We start from the raw sequence: 19,819 nt of genomic DNA, 5'->3' as shown, positions 1-19,819 counted from the left end.
AGTTTGCTATTTGTAACAGAAAATTACATAAGGCTACTACATGTGAACTTTTTGCTCTTGTTGTATGTACCGAATTTTTTTTGACTATTTTTTTATTTTTGTATACAATTTTTAAAGGTTACACTGCATTTACAGTTATTACAAAATATTGGCTATATTCCCTGTGTTGTATACTACATCCTTGAGCCTATCTTACACCCAATGGTTTGTACCTCCCACTCCTCCACCCCACTGGTAACTACTAGTTTGTTCTCTATATCTGTGAATCTGCTTCTTTTTTGTTATATTCAGTAGTTTGTTATATTTTTTAGATTCCACATATAAGTGATATCATGCAGTATTTGTCTTTCTCTGTCTGACTTATTTCACTTAGCATAATGCCCTCCAAGTCCATCCATGTTGCTGCAAATGGCAAAATTTTGTTCTTTTTTATGGCTGAGTAGTATTCCATTGTATATATATACCACATCTTCTTTATCCATTCATCTGTTGATGGATACTTAGGTTGCTTCCATATCTTGGCAATTGTAAATGCTGCTGCTATGAACATTGGGGTGCACGGTACATATCAAATTTTTTAAAAGATTTATATCTCCACTACTTGAAATGTCCCTGTCTCTTTGATTATTCCTGTCAATAGAATCATTTTCCACTAATAACAGCCTGCCCATTCTTTAAAACTCCATTCAACCTACCTCATGTAGATTGCACTAGGCATTTTAAATGAATTAATTTCATAAATAAGGACCCAGGAATCACTGAGAAGTTAACTCATCCATGATCGGACATGTATTAATTGGCAAATTGTCTCCTCTCATCTCGTATACCTTCCTTAACCACCTTACCATTCTATAGCTCTTGTTGCTTTTGCCATCCAGTTGTACTTATGTATCTTCTGTCTTTAACTGTCTTGGTTGTTTCATGCAGATCAGTCTCCTCATCCCAGCTAGACAGGATGGCTGCATAGTGGCTTCTTCTTTAGCATCTACTCTATATATACAGTAGCCCGGTGACAATCTCATAGATTTTAGTGAAACTTAATGATATGATCTAAATGAAGATTTTAAACATGTTTTACCAAAATGAATAATATGGCTATGATGGTATTTACAAATTGAAGGTCTGTGGCAACCCCATGTCAAGCAAGTCTATAGGCGCCATTTTTCCAACAAGTATTTGCTCACTTCGTGTCTCTGTCACATTTTGGTAATTCTTGCAATATTTCATACTTTTTCTTTATTATTATGTTTGTTATAAACTTTAATGGATGAGGAGTTGTTTCTCATGGATGAGCAAAGAAAGTGCTTTCTTGAGGCAAATCTACTCCTGGTGAAGGTGCTGTGAAGATTGTTGAAATGACAACAAAAGACTTCAAACTTAGTTGATAAAGCAGCAGCAGAGTTTCAGAGGATTGACTCCAATTCTGAAAGAAGTTCTACTGTGAGTAAAATACTATCAGATAGCATCACATGCTACAGAGAAATTGTTAATGAAAGGAAGAGTCAATCTGTGTGGCTGGCTTCACTGGTGTCTCTCTTTAAAAAACTGCCCACAGCCATCCCAGCCTTCAGCAGCCACTACCCTGATCAGTCAGCAGCCGTCAGCATTGAGGCAAGACCCTCCACTGGCAAAAAATTACAACTCGTTGAAGGCTCAGTTGATGGTTAGCATTTTTAAACAAGAAAGTATTTTTAAATTAAGGTATGTACATTGTTTTTTTAGATATAATGCTACTGCACACTTAGAGACTACAGTATAGTGTAAACATAATTTTGTATGCACTGAGAAGCAAAAAAATTCGTATCACTCGCTTTGAGATACTCACTTTATTTTGGTGGTCTGGAACTGAACCCACGATATCTCCAAGGTATGCCTGTATATATTCATCATAGCTTACATTTATTTTGTGTCTTCTATACACCAGACACTTACACACTTAAATGTGTTATCTCATTTAATCCTCTCAACACCCCTGTGAGATGGTAATATTATCACCTCCATTTAATGACTCTACCTCAGAAGGAATTGAATGAAGCACAGAGAAATTGAGTTGTTTATCCAAGGTCACACAGCAGTGATAGAGCCAAAATCTGAACCCAGGTAATCTGACTCAGGAACCTGTGTACTCATTCATTATATTATTCTTCAACCCTACACAACATATAAAATGAGAAGGCACTTTCTTAGAAATAAGATCATATGGCCATCCAAATTTAATGTTAAATCATCCACATCCACAAAGTAGTGACTATTGTTGGGGAAGTGCCCCAACAATACTACTAAGGGGAGACTAAGTTACTAAGGGGAGAAACAAGAATTCATGATCCTCACTTCATGCCTTAAATCAACAGTTCTCAACCCATTAGATATAACATCCCTTTTTTGTTATTGGTGTTCTACCGACCCCATCTTACTAGAGGAGGACAGAAGGCATGGGCTGGAGTTCCAGCTCTGCCTTTCATGAGCTGTAGAAATCTGGGCAAGTAAAAGAAAGTAATTCTTAAAATATCTATTTTAATTTGTAAATGCTTGGGTATGCCTATATTAAATTACATGATGTAGTTAGATGGCTATACCTCTAGAATCAATAGTTCCCTGTATTTTTTGAAAATTAACCTCTTTTAAGATACATGGTTTGCACATATTTTCTCCCATTCCATAGGTTGCCTTTCCAAGCTGTTGATTGTTGATAAAATAAAAATAAAAGTCTTAAAAAGCTTCGTGTCAGAGTTTAATTGGCAATTTTTTTCACTCTTACTGTTAGGTAATGATGTATCTTACAATCAATGTTTTAGAGTAAATGAAATAAGTTGCTTTCAAAAATGGAATGTATAAAAAGTGGAAAAAATTTTTGTTTTCATATGTAGGATAGTGGTAGGTTCTAGGCTTAAATAATAAATTTTTCATCTACATGAATATTCAGCAATGGATAATTAGTTTATATGGGGCACTGTCTATCACATTGCAGGATGCTAGCATCCTTAATGCCCCTGATGAATGCCAATAGCACCCACATTCATTGTATTGATAATAACCAAAATAACTCTGGCAAATTTCCCAAGCATCCTCTAGGGGGAGGTACACAAACACATTGAGAATCAGTTTTTTTAATGCTTGTGGATGTGGTATTCCCATTCCTGGTCACTAGAGGGAGGAAGTAGTCTTTAAAATAATCTATTATATTTAAAATATTTTATAGAACAATTTAAAATATAATAGCTGGCTTCATTATTTTAAAAAAAACAAATAACCAAAAAATTAATAATAATCTGACTAGTTTGTCGTTGGTGTTAAAGTTTAAACCGTTCCAAAGAGAATATTTATGCCAATTTTATAAATCATACATTCATTAAAAGAACTAAGGTATGAGTTGTCAACAAATGTTTCATGCTCTATATGTTATTCAAATTGAATCATAATCTTTTTTATACTTAGGCTATCACTGTTACAAAATTAAAATTTTCTCAGACAAGCTTGTTTGGTTATGATGGCTCCCTGCGACAGCATTTAGCCACTCACCCCACCAGAAAAAAAAAGCCTTGCTTTTACCAATCATAAGGGAAATCAGAGACAAGGTCCCTGACCTGAGTGACCTCATGCCTTTGTATGCTGGGTGTGATGGTTAATTTTGTGTGTCAATTTGACAGGGTTAATTTGACAGATTAAATATTATTTCTGGGGGTGTCTGTGAGGATGTTTTCTGGAATTAGCATTTGAATTGGTGGACTCAGGAAAGTATCAGTAGATTGCCCTCCTCGGTCTGGGTGGGCATCATCCAATCCGGGAAGGCCTGAATAGAACAAAAAGGTAGAGGAAGAATTTGCCCCTTTTACTTCCTGCCTGAGTACTTGAGCTGGGACATCAGTCTTCTCCTGCCTTTGGACTGGTAATCATACCATCAGCTCCCCTGGTTCTCAGGCCTTGGGATTCAGATGGGTATTATACCATTACCAGCTTTCCTGGGTCTCCAGCTTGCAGATGGCAGATCATGAGACTTCTCAGCCTCCATAACCACACAAGCCAGTTCCTCATAATAAGTCTCTTCCTGTTGTCTCTGTTTCTCTGGCAAACCCTACTAATACGCTGAATAAAGACACATATGTTGGAATCAGACAGATCTGGCTTTAAATCTCAATTGTGCCACTTACTAGCTGTTCAGTTTGAACAGGTCACTTGACTTCTCTGAGCCACAATTTCCTTTTATATAAGATGAATATAATAAAACTTAATTTACAGGACTGTTGTGAAGATGAAATATGTGTAAAGTATTTATCCCAATGGGCTTTCAATAAATAAAAGCTGACTTGGTAATTTTTATTATTTTTATGCTAAGTTTTACCTATATTGAATACACTGCAGACAGTACAAAATGAACGTCAAATTCTGTTATGAAACAATAAGTATATCGAAGTTCAAAGATGAAAGAAATCCATAAAGGGTGAAGCTGTAAGTGAAAGAAAGGAGAGTTGAATTGGACCAAGTAAATATAACTGGAATAATCTGAGAAAAACATGAAACATTAGGATGTAGTAATAATACTTGTCTGCAATGTTCCAGTTATTTCTAAATGATTCTAGACATATAGTATATTTCCAGTTCATAGAAAAAGTTTATTGCTGGAACTAAATGCGTTACCTCATTCTTCCACATAATATTACTTTATACAATACTTTAAGGGAAAAAAATTATGTGAAATATATACCTTTAATAGCTAATTGGAGAGGATTCAGCAAAACTGACCCAAGAGTAAACTTGAGAAATTTGGCCATTACTTAACAATAGTTGACTACAACAGTACCTAGACTACCAGGTACCCACAAGTCCTTAGGCCCATCTCAACACAACTCTTAATTGCACCGTGCTAAGAAAAGGCAGAGCTTGGTGAAAAGGATAAGTATTAAGTATCTGTTATAAGTAATCACTCTGTTGACTCAATTAAACCTCAATAAATATACATCCTCTACATTTCTTAGTGATATCAACAGTTCTTTACATCTCAGCTGCCAAATTCCAGAATGATATTAAAACATTTGACATTTGGCCCATTCTGTTCTTCTGAGGAAAGGTAAAACTAAGCATTTAACTCAGACAGTAAATATCAAAAATTATATTCTAAAATACAGGAAATAGATATATGATGGGGTTTGGATACCCTCTATTGTTTAACATGAAGATAAACAGATATATAAAGATAAATAAATAAACATATCCTTTTTAAAACCATTTATGAATGAATTAGGAATAACTTTCAATTAAGGCCAAGATATTTGTACTTAACTAGGATTTTATCTATGTTTTTATGCCAAAGTTGCAGGCTGCTGCAGTGTGGTGGAATGTGCCCTAGCTTGAAATAAGAAACCCTAATTGAATGCAGCCTGTGCTGCTTACATCTAGATGAATACACTTCAATTTGCTGAGCCTCTATTTCCCTATTTATTAGTAAATGGGAATAGTGGTATGGAAACCTAAAACAAGAGCATACATGGAAATTCATGATATTTCTAACAATCTGCAGAGAAGGTTATGGAGACAGAGATGTGTACTTGAAGGAGAACTGGATATCCCCAAGGCTCAAATTGTGACTCATGGGACAAGGAATTCAACTGTGATTAAAAGAAGGTCAGAGAAGCGTCTTGTAGGCATCTGAATGTGCAGAAATGGAATGGGAAGCTCAGGGAGATTCTTGAGGGTGCCCCCAGGGAGATTGTTATTGAGTATATCTGTATTAGCTACAGAACAATATGCCCTGAGCAGACTGAACTTCTTCAGTGACCAGAGGATAACAGAACCTCTTAGTTTGTAGGTTAAGGGAATCTCCAAAGAGATCAATTTTGGCCTGGAATTAAGGGAGAAGTAGTTAAAAAAAAAAAAAAGTAATTCCAAAATTGGAATTATACTACAGCATGTGAACAACTTGCAAATATAGTCTTGCAAGTAGAGTCAGCAATTTTTAAGCACAGAAAGAGAGAAGCCAAAACACTGGAGATGGGCAAATGGAGTTCCAGTTTTTGAATTCTCAACAATATTTTAAAATGTGCTATTTATTGAGGTTATAACTTACATACACTAAAGTGCATGAAATTTAAGTGTACAGTTGAACAAGTTTTGACAAGTGGATACATCTGTGTTATCATCACCCAAATTAAGATGGGGAGCATTACTATCACCTCTGAAAGTTTGCTCGTGCTTCTTTCTACTTACTCTCCCCAACTCTGAGGCAACCACTTTTTGGATGTCTGTCACCATAGTTAAGTTTCCTGGGCTAGTGACCTTCACATATATGGAATTATATAGTATGTACTCTTTTATCTGGCATCTTTCACTTAACGTAATGATTTAGAGATTCAACTATGTTGTTGCATAATCAAGTCTGTTCCTTCTTGTTACGTGTAGTGTTCCATTGTATGAATACATCATAATTTATTCATTTGTTGGCGGACATTTGGTTTGTTCTAATTTTGAGCTATTGTGAATAAAACTGCTATGGATATTCTTGTGCTGTGTGTAAATCATACCTTAAGAAAGAAAACAATGACAAATACCAAAAACAAACAAAATCTATTATTAGGTAACATCTTTGGTCACTTAAAATAGCAAAGAGAGAATGGCTGAGGCAAAAACAACAGTGAGGTGGTAGGGGTTAAATATTTGGAACTCAGTGTTAACCACTATTCATGGGATCACGGAAATGCAAACTGATGCAAATGGGATATGTATACTGACTAGAAATCAAGCGGAGAACACACTATTTGCCAATACTAAGCTTTCCTGAACTCTGGAATCAGAGTTTGAAGCTTAAAAAAAAAATGAAGACTTGGAAATGAAAACATTCACAGGCTTCTGTGTACAAATCATGATTTTAGTAGCTGTGGCTGATTCTGCAATGCCAATCTCTGATCCATCAGTGGGCCTCAACCTCAAGAAATGTGTGCTGAAGCCCTCAATAAGACCCATATTTCTAGAACTTCGTAAAGGAGTACATGAATCCCAAAATAAGTTTCTAGATATATGGTCAGTTTGGGGCAATGTTGGGTCTTATCTAGAGCTGTATGAAATAACCCACCTTCACCAATAACTCTTCACAATAATATATGCTTCCTACTTACTTCTTATAGTCTCTAATTATAGAACAATCTTTTAAATATGAGTATTTTTATTACTTTGATGGAAATTGAGCAGGTCTATAAACTAGGCTTTTAACTGTGCACTTCTGTAGTTTAAATTTGTTTTCTAATTTTGATGACTGATTAAAAATAAGCTCTATAACATCATTTTTAATATTTCTCCAACTTTATTTTGAAAAATTTCAAACCCACAGAAGTTGAAGTAGTAATATTAAAATACTATTAATACTGCCTTCAAAAAAAAAAGCAGAGTGATCAATAGAGGTAAAAAAAAGATCACTAAGAAGTCATTTTCTTTTTTGACTAGGAAATTTGAAAGACAAAGCACATCTGCTATAATGGACTGCATCTGGGAGGAACTGGCACACTTTTCTAACCCCTCTGCCTGGAGGGGGCATCTTTCCCTAATTCCTTAAGAGGTGCCAAGTATGCTTGCTGATGCCCTAGAACAAAGTTAAACCACACACACACACACACACACACACAAACACACACACGATAATAGATGGATCTACAGTTGATGGAAAGATCGTGTCTTAAAGATGCTATGTCACTCTGAAAGGAAGATCCCGGGAGGGAGAAGTTCAACAATGAGGTGGCTACAGACTAGATTTGCAAACGACATGAAATTAGGGAGAATTACTCATTAGAAAGAATCCTCCAAATGTGAATAGGTTAGGAGAATTAGCCTAACAGAATAAAATTTAGTATAGATATGTGTAAAGCGTTGGACACAAAGTTCAATAAAATGCAGTAAGATGGTGAAGTCAACCTCAGCAGCATGTGAATACTTTAAAACTTAAGGGTTTAGTAAAAGGGTAATATTGCTGCCCCCAAAGCTAATGCTCTCCCAGGATCCATTTAAAGAAATATACTATTCATAATAAAGGCAGGAAAAAAAATCTCATTCTATTTTGTTATTTGGATGTTATTTTGTTCAGTTCTGGGCACCGAGTTTAGTAAGAGCACTGGCATAATAAATCTTGTTTAATTAGCATACAAAACGGATGAGGAACATTGAAGGAACTGATATATAGCCAGGTTGGTGAGGGGACATTGAGAAGGATGTAATGAAGATCTTCAAGTACTTAGAACTCTTTGGTGGAATCAGGCTAATTCCATTCTGCAAGACTACAGGGGTCAAAATAATGGAGCAAATGTGCTGTGAGGGAACTATATGCCAGGCCCTTTGCAATAGCTAGATGTTGTAAGGCAGTGGATTTCTGAGTAAATTTAATAAAACTCAAAACGAGTGAGCATTCCCTCACTTCAGGAGTCCAAGGAAAGGTTATCCATGATTCTAAAACCTGTCTGCACCTCAAGATCTAATTTATTGGTTTGAGGGAGAGCCTAAGCATCAGAATTTTTTTTCAAAGCTCCCCAGCTATTTATAATGGGCAGTCAGGTTTGAGAAATATTAAGCTAGATGACTATTTGTCTGGATATGAACTAAATAAGAAATTAAAATGAGAGGCAGGTAAATGGAAATTAGTATTTTTTAGTTACATATTATATGCCAGGCATTGTGCTTGGCATTTTCACACTCTAACCTTTATTAACTAGGTTAATACTTGGAATCTTTTAGCACAGTGCTTGGAACATAGTAAGCTCCCAATTGGTTTCTGTTATTATCCTCTCTATAACCATATAATCCATTCTCCAAATATATCCTGGGAGAATATTAGCTTATAATAAAGATATTATCATCCCTGCATTATGGACAAGGAAACCGAGGCTCAGGGAAGGTGTTTATTTTGGCTAATGCACTAGGTGGTAGACTGTAAAACTGAGTTAATCCCAATTTAAAACCAGCATGTCTTCCCTGTCTCTTCAAGTTGCTAATAAGACATTTGGTTATTTATAAAAATTAGCAACTTACCTAACTGACCTTTTCCATTTTTAATAGAACCATTTCTTCCTGGCCTGTTTTCAAGGAAATTATATTAAATGCAAATCCTGAAAAAGTGAGACCGAGAAGTAGACATTCAGTTTTCCTAACGTAGCATCATGGAAATTCTTCTGTAGGTTTCGAGAACCTCTGAGGTCAGAGGAACTAGATCAAGGTGACCCTTCAGAGTTCAAACAATTCACTTCAAGCAAACATGGAGATGGTACTGTTCACAAGTGAAACACCTCCCATTCTGATGAATGGATAAAGATTGTTATCTGTCACTTCTATACAATCTAGGACTTCAATTATATACTAACATTGAGGGAGAGGAAGATGGCCTTGAAGGTATGGTCCTGATCATCTCTGACACCTCCTCCTGGCCACATTAAGCCCCCGAGTTTTCTTATGCACACAACTAGTTTGAGGATGTGAATTTGCTGAAGAGGAAACATCCAAAGAATGGCACCCCCTCAATGAGATAGTTCCTCAAGGGCAAGGACAACCTTTACTATCCCATATAATCCTTAATATAGTATCCAATACAAAATAAGTAGTAATTGCTGCAAATTCTAATTTTCACTACGCTTTAGACTACACTAATTTTCAAAAATAAAATACACTCTTCAGGAAGGTACAGAGAACATAAAAATATAAAATAAATATTAAAAAATAAAATAAAATATGCTTATTCAAGTGGTGAGCATTGAATTGACTTGGTCCAATGCTAGCTTGGGATATTTTTTTTTCTGTTGCTGGCCAACTGTTAAAATTTGGAGCCCACGTAACACACACAAAATGGTGTGTTTACTGACTGAAATTATTTTATTTTCTGAGCTTCACGTACATCTGTAAACCAAAAATTACAGACCATTTTATTCTAGAAAAATACGAAGCTGTAGATCATAAACGTTGTTAGAGACTATTTTTTTTATTATTTATTTATTTTTGGCTGAGTTGGGTCTTTGTTGCTGCGCACAGGCTTTCTCCAGTTGCGGCGAGCGGGGGCTACTCTTCCTTGGCGGTGCGCGGGCTTCTCATCGCGGTGGCTTCTCTTGTTGCAGAGCATGGGCTCTAGGCGTGCAGGCTTCAGTAGGTGTGACTTGTGGGCTCTAGAGCACAGGTTCAGTAGTTGTGGTGCACGGGCTTAGTTGCTCCGTGGCATGTGGGATCTTCCCGGACCAGGGTTCAAACCTGTGTCCCCTGCATTGGCAGGTGGATTCTTAAGGATTTTTTCTTTCTTTCTTTCTTTCTTTATTTATTTATTTTATTTATTTTTGGCTGTGTTGGGTCTTCGGTTCGTGCGAGGGCTTTCTCCAGTTGCGGCAAGCGGGGGCCACTCTTCATCGCGGTGCGCGGGCCTTTCTCTATCGCGGCCCCTCCCGTTGCGGGGCACAGGCTCCAGACGCGCAGGCTCAGCAATTGTGGCTCACGGGCCCAGCTGTTCCGTGGCATGTGGGATCTTCCCAGACCAGGCTCGAACCCGTGTCCCCTGCATTAGCAGGCAGATTCTCAACCACTGCACCACCAGGGAAGCCCGGCAGGTGGATTCTTAACCACTGTGCCACCAGGGAAGCCCGAGACTACTTTAAATAACCAATGTAACTATCAGAGCAAATTTGGCACCCATATCTACCCTACTTATACCCCAAATTAGTTTTATACAATACGTTTTACGAAGTACTGAGTATATCTTAGGTACTCAAGAACAAATTGATTAAAGACATATCATTTTACCTTTTACCCATTGGCTTCTAGCTATACTTTACACATCTTGAATTTTAGCTAGATAAACCTTGCCCTAAAGTCACAAAAAATTTCATGGGAGAAAAGATTAACATGTTTAACTTTTACAGATATTTTATATGCTTTGACATATTCATCAAGAAGTCTAGAACCACACTGTACTATATAAAATTTACCAGCAGCCACTTTTAAAAAATGTGTAAGTAGGGGAAATTAATTTTATTAATATATTTATTTAACCCAATATATCCAAAGTATTTCAATCTGCAATCAATATAAAAATTCAGACATTTTACATCCTTTTTTTCCATACTAGGTCTCTGAAATCAAGTATATATTTTATACTTTAGCAGATCTCAATTTGGACTAACCACATTTCAAGTGCTCAATAGCCATTGGTGACAAGTGGCTACTGTATTAGACAGAACATGTCTATAGAGTCTAACCCCCCTTCTATCTCCAGTGTGATCGTCACCTTAAAATATACAAAAACAAAGCACATAAAAGTTGATCCAAAATTAATGCCCTGTTAAAATGGCAAGTGAAAAGTTAAATGTTATAGTGTTTAAACCTTTTCTAATTATTTAAACAAGAAATTTATTTAAGGAAGTCTTTGCCAATTTGTTGACATCACTTTTTTTTTTTTTTTTTTTTTTTTTTTTTTTTTTTATAAATTTATTTATTTATTAATTTATTGGCTGAGTTGGGTCTTCGTTGTTGTGCGCAGGCTTTCTCTAGTTGCGGCAAGCAGGGGCTTGCAGAGCACGGGCTCTAGGCGCACAGGTTTCAGTAGTTGCAGCACACGGGCTCAGTAGTTGTGGCTCACGGGCTCCAGAGCACAGGCTCAGTAGTTGTGGCACACGGGCTTAGTTGCTCCGTGGCATGTGGGATCTTCCCAGGCCAGGGCTCAAACCCGTGTCTCCTGCATTAGCAGGCGGATTCTTAACCACTGCGCCACCAGGGAAGTCCTGTTGACATCACTTTTACAAATGCCTTGAAAACTGTTTTCTTCTTTCCATTACCTCATCAAAAATCTTTTCTGAGTACTAAGTTATTTTGTTCTTTTTTCCCATTTGAGTTATTCATTTTGTCATTCAATAAATATTTATCTGGTGACAACTATGGGCAAAACATTATGCTAGATGCAGTAAGGAAAGTAAAAGTCACCCTACATCTGCTTTCACAAAGCTTTCAAATTAGAAAGAAAGGGAAAGAGTGAAAAACATGTGAAAGTATATCTATTTTATTTCACTGTATCACTGTGTCAATTATTTGGACATCAGTCTTTCCCCAATTCTTTAACAACAAAGGGAATGGACTTACCTTCCCAGGACCTGACAAAATGCCTTAATAACTATTTGTGGAATTCACTATAATGAATTATTACATGTTATTTTCTAGAACAGAGGTCCCTACAAAGTACACTAAGTACAAAAAGAAATATTTCATCTTCCCTAAGAAGAACAGAAAAACTATAAGGCAAAAGAGTTATCTATGACAGGCCTTAAAGGATTTGACACAGAAGGTGGTGAGGTTTGAAGAAAAGAACAAGTTTCTACAGTTGAGAAAGTATAAGGATAGAAGAGTGTATCACTCATGATAAGAACTCTATGAATGTTTGCTTACTAAATGCACAAGTGAATAAAGAGAGCCTGAATGACCTGAGAATATCATTTATAGAGATAGAAATGGAGGCTTTAAGGAAGTGAAGGGGGGATGGTGCTACACAAGCTGTATGGAAAAGAATGCAATCATGAGTAAGAAGTTGAAATTGTTACCATTTTAAAGTAAAACAACAAAAACAACAAACCTCCCTACCAAAAGTAGTGTTCCTCATTTTCTTACTTTTGGGATAACGCCTATTGTATCCATTTAAGAACTTTAATAATTCCATAACCTGCCGTCACCTAGAACAATTTCTTCATGTGTTTTTATGCGCAGGGTGAGAAATAAGAAATCTAGCAGAGTAACATGCTTTTATTTTACCATCATGCATATAAGGAAAGACAAATATATCAATGGTATACTTTCAATGTGACAGAGCAACCTCACAAGTATTTATGCTACTTAGGAAAAGAGACACATCAATTACTAAGTTGTTAACTGGGCAAATTATCAAGACAATTAAGCCACACATTTTTAGTAAGTTATTTTTCCATGAAGACAACAATTTCCAAAGTCTTAATAATATGACAAGAACAAGTTATTCAAATTATATTTCTAAGGATACGGTTTTAACAGAAACAAGTTGAAATCCACTACAGATATTCATTTAAGTCTCTATATCATACAGGAAAATAAGACTGTTCCAAATGTTCCCAACTGAAAGCAAAATAAAGCCTGTACAGCTCAATTTTCCCAGTAAGCAGAAATAACATAACAGGATTTACTAAATACTAGTGAAATAAAAGACACAGTATTAATCCTCCTCATAAAGTCAGTCAAATGAAAATGAAAGAAAGCACTCAAAGTTGCGTTGCATTTCTTTAAAGATCTCTTCTCTAGACAACATATTTAACATTCCAACCCCCTTCAATTCTCCCATGTTTATCCTGAGAAAAAGAACTTCTCTCATCACCACTGACAGAGAAAGAACCTTCCTTGAAGGCTCTCAGTCTTCATTTTAGGCCCAATTTTTACCTGGCTCATTTTTGCCTGTGGTCTTCTGTTTAGTTTCCCATGCTTTGGGCACCCATCACAATATCTTTAGTTCTTCCATCCATTAGGGCCTAGGTATTGCTTTTCATTTAATCTAATAAATCTGTCTCCCTTTAAACCCTCTAGATGTTGCTAAAGTGGGTGGAGGATAGGGAAGAAAGCAGAGGGAAATAAGAGCTCTGGTAGTCTATTACACAAGACAACCTGTCCCTGGAAATAATGGAGAGCCAAATTAAAACTAAAAGACCTGATTCTGCAGATGTTTATGAGCTATCACTTCTTTTAAGAGCCAGAAGAGACACTGGAGAAAGTGTACTGCCACCCTGGCACTTAATCACGCTCCCGATGAGAAAAGGAGGCACAAAGAGGTACCTAAGTTTTGGCTGAATTCACTAGTTGAGGCTGAGAAAGCCTGGTACTTTGAATGGACACCAGCCTTAGACCATCCTGCCACCAGGACAAGTCTACCTTGTCACCTCAACCACTTGCCTGACAAGTAATAGGGTTCTGGATGATGGGAGTGGAGGAAAGGGGGGTGGGGGTGAGGAGTAGAGGAGAGGTCTTTTGGGGAGAAGAATGGAAGGTCTTTTGTGTGCTGGAAGGAAACCTGGAGATTGTTTACCGGAAACCAGAGTGGGGCTGACAATGGTCTATAAGATGTTCATCCAGTAGGTAGCAGCCAAGGGCACAGCCAGTAGCAGACAGCGACAGGTGGCGACCAGAGGCGCAAGAAGAGCAATGGAGTCACATAAATCATACAGGCCAAGTGGTCCACTGCTGTTCTCCCTTGATATCATTAAAGGCCCGCAACCATCCACAGGCTATATGCCTGTACTGCAGAGCAAAGTGTGTAGAATGGGCTCCTAGACAAATCTAGAATTCCAGGCATAAGAGGCAGACCGGAGGCCCTGGGAACAAACGGGGTCCGAGTAGTGCAGATAAAGGCAGTGCAATTTACATCAATACAAACTTAGGAGTGGTGTGAATCATGGCCATGCAGCATGTGATATTAATGCACATGTGGAAGTGGAGGGATGTGGTCATGGTGGTCTCAATCTTGAGGCTGAGAGAACTGAATGTCCAGGGGAAAAAGGCTGCAGAAATGTCAGAAAGAGAGGTGGGGGGGGGGGGGGGGAGTAGACGGCATACCCATTTCTGTTGCCCAAGCACAGGTCCAGCAAGAGGCGGAAAGGGACTTTATGCAGGAACATTCCCAAGGGCAAAGTTTAACCAGACTGGAACCCAAAGGGCCTGGGGATCTCCACTGGCTCCCTTATTGGGCGACGTCTGGCTCTATGGACTCCCTCACGCAGCAGGTAGTACTGCAGTGGATTTGGCCACAGGTCCTCTTTAATAATCTCAGCAATCCTGTCAGACTCTGGAAGGCTGTGGTCTGAAAACCAGGTGAAGAAATTGCAAACGACCTCTTGGTTCCTGCGAATGAAGGACTGGGGTTCACGGCCCCGGCGCCATATGATTGGAGTGGAAAGAGACACCACTCGGCCAGAGGCTCTGACCTCATATTCCTTGACAATCAGCTTGTTCCGGAAATAGGGGTTTCTTCGAAAGAAGAACTTGAACTTGCAGCCTGTTCGAGGGTGCCTGAGTTCCTTCACCTCCAAATTGGTTATGTATCTTAACATCTCTGCATCTTGGCCCCTAATCATGGGGGACAACTGGGGGTGGTTCCGAAAGGCAGTGACCCAGAAGCCCGGGATATTCTGAATGATGTAGTTCCTCCGCTCCAGGTAGTGTCGACGCATCCGTCCGAACTTATGTTCTAGTTGCTGAAAGGCCCGGTCAGCCTGGGCATTCACAGTGTCCAGCTCCAGCTGGATGGCCTCCAGAGGGTTCATGCGGAGATCCATCCGCAGGGGCCGGTGCCCTGCCTCCTCCACCACTCTATTCTCCACCATTTCTATTTCTTCACCTACTGGCTTCTCCTCCATCTCCATCTCCTGCTCCACTCCCTCCTCCTCCTTCACTCCTTCCTTCTCCGCCACCTCCTCATCCACTGCCACTGAGAAGAGGGGGCCCTCTTCAGTCTTCACTTCCTCAGCCTTCGCCTCCGCCATCAGCTCAGATCCGAACCTCTCCGCGCCACAGGCTTCTAGGGCCTTCTCCCCACCCGAGCCCCGCGGCTCTCCCCGCCGGCCGCCATTTCCCCGGCTGCCGTCCGTCGCCAGGGATACAGACGCCGTTTCCAGTCTCTCCCTGGGAGGCGGAGCCTGCTCTTGCCCCGCTTCGGGCGCTACGTAACCGCCATCCCCACCGCCTCCGATATGGGGCTTACCGGCACAGACCGGACCTGCGGGAGCAGCGCGGGGGGCGCCCCGCTCCTCTGGAAGCTGGGACGGTGGGAGCGCAACGGCTTCGAAGCTCCCCTCACCCGTCTCCGCCATCACCTGTGACGCCTCAGTTTCCTCACGGAGCTTCAGGCACCTGGGAGAATCCGGGTCTCCGGGGGCACGGTCGGGAACGGTGAGACTGTGGGTTTCAGGGAGAGGCGTCCTCTCGACCCCATCCGGGCCGCTCATGTCGGCAGCAGCCAGACAAACGTCAGGCTACCGTCTGTTTTTCCTCGCAGAAGCCGCGCTCGGCGAATAACCGCCGCTCTCACCGAAAACCCGCCGCTCTCGCCACCCACTCCCTAGTCTCGCGAGCGTCTCCGTGAGGGTGACGTCACGGCTGTAGATCTCACCCTGACGCGAGAATTGGCAAGTCCTGGCGTGGCTTACCTGGTACCCTGTGGTCCGGGCTTGTTCTCTTAGTTTTATTCCTATGAATTTAATCGGGTGGACTGATAGTTTGACTTACGTAAATAAATGTGGCTCGCACTCAGAGGCTGAAGCAGTGAGGACTCTCCCTGCGATGCATCTGGAGAGTACCTCCAGCTTGTAGGGATCCCAGTACTACACTGCCTGCTATCGTCTGAAAACATGTTTTTCTGGTGTTTGGTATTTTCTAGGCAGGAAGGTAAATCTACTCCCTGTTATTCCATAATGGCCAGGAGCAAAAATCTTCTCTTTATTTTTAAACTAAGTTGAATAGCAAATTGTTTCCCTTTTCTCAAGTAGAAGTGAAATGAAAATATTCTGGCCTCTGACATCACTGGGAGAAAAAGCTACTGAGCGACTTTTCACCACGAAATTGATGCATATTGTTCCTTGCTAGTCTTACCTTTATAATCTGCATCAAAGAAGAGCTTGTCCTGCGTAATGTCTGCAGGAATTAAGTCAGGATCGATTTGCTAAATCTTGCTCCATGGCCCCTCACTGCAGGAAATAGAAAAGCTATTTCCAGCCCCGTAAATTATTAATCTATTAACGAGTTTAGTTCTGCAAGGAGGTAGGAAAGGTTGGCTTTGGTGAAGTATCTATTCATGGTAATTAGCTCATAGAGCTAACTTTAAGAGGGATGTCAGTGTCTCTGGTTGTTTTAGTTTGTTGACTTGTGAGGAAAACTGGTGTTAGAGAGTTAGGAGGCCTCAGAGAAATACCGGTGGAGGGGCCACCCACTGCCATTTTTATGAAGAAAAGCCAGTTAAAACGGGTAACCAAGATGGTCTTAAGTAGAAAAGAAACTGCATAATGCCAGCTTTCAGTTAGTTGCCTCAAGGTGTAAAAGAGGCAAACTTTTTTTTTTCTATTTGCTTTGCCTTGTATAGTAGACTGAATAATGGCCCGCCAAGATGTCCATGTCCTAACCTTCAGAACCTGTGTGTTATCTTACGTGTCAAGAGGGACTTTGCAGATTTGATTCGGTTAAGGAGCCGGAGATTGAAAGATTGTCCTGGATTATTCAGGTGGATGGACCCTGTGTAATTATGATGGTAAGAAGGAGGCAGGAGTGTCAGTGTGAGATGTGATGACCAGAGCAGAGGTGAGAAAGAGAGAGAAAGAGAGAAGAAAAAAGATCTGAAGATGGAGGAAGGAACGAAGATCCAAGGTATAAAGGTAACCTCTAGAAGCTGGAAAGGAAGGAAATAGATTTTCCCATAGAGCCTCCAAAGGAATGCAACTGCACCAGCACCTTGAGTTCATCTAACCTCCAAAACGGTAAGATAATTAATTTGTGTAGTTTTAAGCTGTTAAGTTTGTCGTAATTTGTTACAACAGTATGAAATGAACACTCCTTGGGTTGAGGTTTGGTTGCGTCTATGTGTGGCTCAAGTTTTTCCTGGCAGCATCCCCTTCAACCTCACCATTGCTTCCCCTGAGGTCCTGCCCAACAGCTACGATGTATTGTATCTTGAGTCTCTTTTTGGCTATCAAGTCCAGAAATATACTTAGGCAATACGTACACAGAAAGGCAAAGTTAAACCCAAAACCTACCATAAAATATGTTTGAGAAGACTGTGAACTCCGGGACAGGGTCATGGTTTTGTTTAGTACTGTTTACCTAGTGCCTGGTACACTGCGTTCCACAGTGTTGCATAGATTATTAGAATGTTAAACAAAGGAACAGATGCACAGAATACGATTTCTTCTGCCTGCGGCTTGGTGCTTGCAGAAGTAAGGGGCACATGGGTTGTCACCCTGCTCTCCTCCCTGTCAGCCACCAGCAAACCAGAGGACTGCTCTACTGTCTTCAGTAACGAAATCCTAGTCAGAATGAATTTGGACATATGCATCAAAGCCTCAGAAAGCATAGAAAAACCACAGGGAAAACAGTTTTGTTTTACAAATAATGTATATTTGTGTGGTCATACTGTATGACAAACAAACACTGAAAGGACTGACATATTTGGGTGAGTTTACATAGCAAAGCCTCAAACCACCAGCACTGTATTTCCAATTCTTCTCTCATTTCTGAACAAGCCAAGGTAACGATTCCAAGCCTTACTTCATTTCTGTCTGCAAGAAATGGATATGAGCCTGTAATGCATGGCTGAAATTACTTTTGTATAGATAAGAATGAATAATGGAATTTTCTACAAGGCCCACTTCTTCCTCGTTACTATGAAATCATCCTCTATCTTGGAACTAGAATAATTTAATTTGGCCTAAAGTGGAAGCTTTTATTACTAACATGCCTTCTATTTTTGAACGGAAGACAGTAACAGGCTTTGACCAGTACTAGAAGATGTGGCTTTATTTGTCCAAGTCACCATTATGATGTCCGAAAGTATAATTAGTTAGTACTCTAACTGATAATGTTAGGAAAGACTCCAGTGATAGATGGTGCATGTAAATGTAATCAGGACTGTGGTGAGTGTAATTTCCCTCAAGAGTATTGAGACACTTTGGGGGAACCCTTCCTTCGCTTATTGTCAGTACATTTGAAAAAGGCCATGATATGGACTATTTGGTTGAATGAATCAGAAATGAGGACAAACTTAAATTTCTTCTAATTTTAATTATCTGAAAATCACAGTAGAGAAGTGATTGTGATTGTGACTCTTTATCATAGAAGATGGAGGGCCAAGGTTATGATCACTTTGGAGTAAGTGCTCACTTTTGAATAAGAGAAGGGGCAGCTAGAAGCAAGGATTTAGAAGGAAAAGCAGATATGTGTGTTCTATGCCATTTCTTTTTTAAAAGAAAGAGTCTGCTTGTCAGAAGGAACTGTCTGGGATTTCAACCTGCACCAAGTCTCACATGCTAAAGGAGTTACTTTGCCATGCAGGGAAAAAAAATGTGGTTGCTATTTGCCACAGAAGATTGTACTTATTATAGTAGGGCTATTCTTTGTGAGTTCTTCCTTTTTTAACCTAAAACCTTAAAAGGGATATGTGTCTCTTTTATATGATGCAGGTTATCGTGCTATCTGAAACACACTCTATTTGGGCAGATACTACCCATTCTGTAAGACCTCACCACAAACCTTTCTTGCTTTAGATCGTGCTAGGCATTTTACATGCATTAAATTGTCAAACGTTATAGAAGAGGAAACAATAATGCTGAGAGGTTAACTGCCTTAACCAAGGTCATACACTACATTTTGCCTCCCTCTCCCTAACTCCACCCCTAAGGTAGAGTTCCTTTACCACTCTACCACTCCTCCTCTGAATTCCTGCAACTCTTATGAGCTGTGCCATGCGATTTAGATGTAATTATACTCTTCCTCTTAGTGACCCTGGTTGTTTCATACATGTCAGTCTCATCATCCCAGCATCCCAGAATCATCCCATGAGATAGGAGCCCAGTTGCTTCTTCCTTTGTATTTACTCAACATAGCATGGAGCTGAGATTTTGGTAGATTCTTAAGGATATTTGTTGATTTGAATAAATTAAAACCTTGATGATCTTACAAAAACTAACAGTGTGTCTGTACTGCTTTACATTTTACTTGATGTGGGAATATATTTTGGTTATGTTTCATATATTACCTTCTTGCACTTTGGAATCTAAGATGTATTTGTACACTACAGAACAGTTGTGGGGCAGTTGGCAGTAAACCC

General features: G+C 39.5%; 1 protein-coding gene across 1 annotated transcript; it reads right to left on the bottom strand.

Moving 5' to 3' along the window:
• Positions 1 to 12,719: 12,719 nt before the first annotated feature.
• Positions 12,720 to 16,061, bottom strand: TSPYL1 (TSPY like 1). Its single transcript, XM_007190735.2, has one exon. It carries the CDS (start codon positions 15,951 to 15,953, stop codon positions 14,643 to 14,645), a length of 1,311 nt encoding a protein of 436 aa, XP_007190797.2. The 5' UTR covers positions 15,954 to 16,061; the 3' UTR covers positions 12,720 to 14,642.
• Positions 16,062 to 19,819: the final 3,758 nt, after the last annotated feature.

Source organism: Balaenoptera acutorostrata, chromosome 14 (assembly GCF_949987535.1).
Source record: "Balaenoptera acutorostrata chromosome 14, mBalAcu1.1, whole genome shotgun sequence".
Classification (NCBI taxonomy): Eukaryota; Metazoa; Chordata; class Mammalia; order Artiodactyla; family Balaenopteridae; genus Balaenoptera; species Balaenoptera acutorostrata.
The sequence above is the reverse complement of the archived record's forward strand: the minus strand, read 5'-3'. Positions and strand labels throughout refer to the sequence as shown.

Excerpts from the sequence above, each read along its gene's own strand:
- TSPYL1 (XM_007190735.2), bottom strand. The coding sequence starts at position 15,953 with ATGAGCGGCCCGGATGGGGTCGAGAGGACGCCTCTCCCTGAAACCCAC.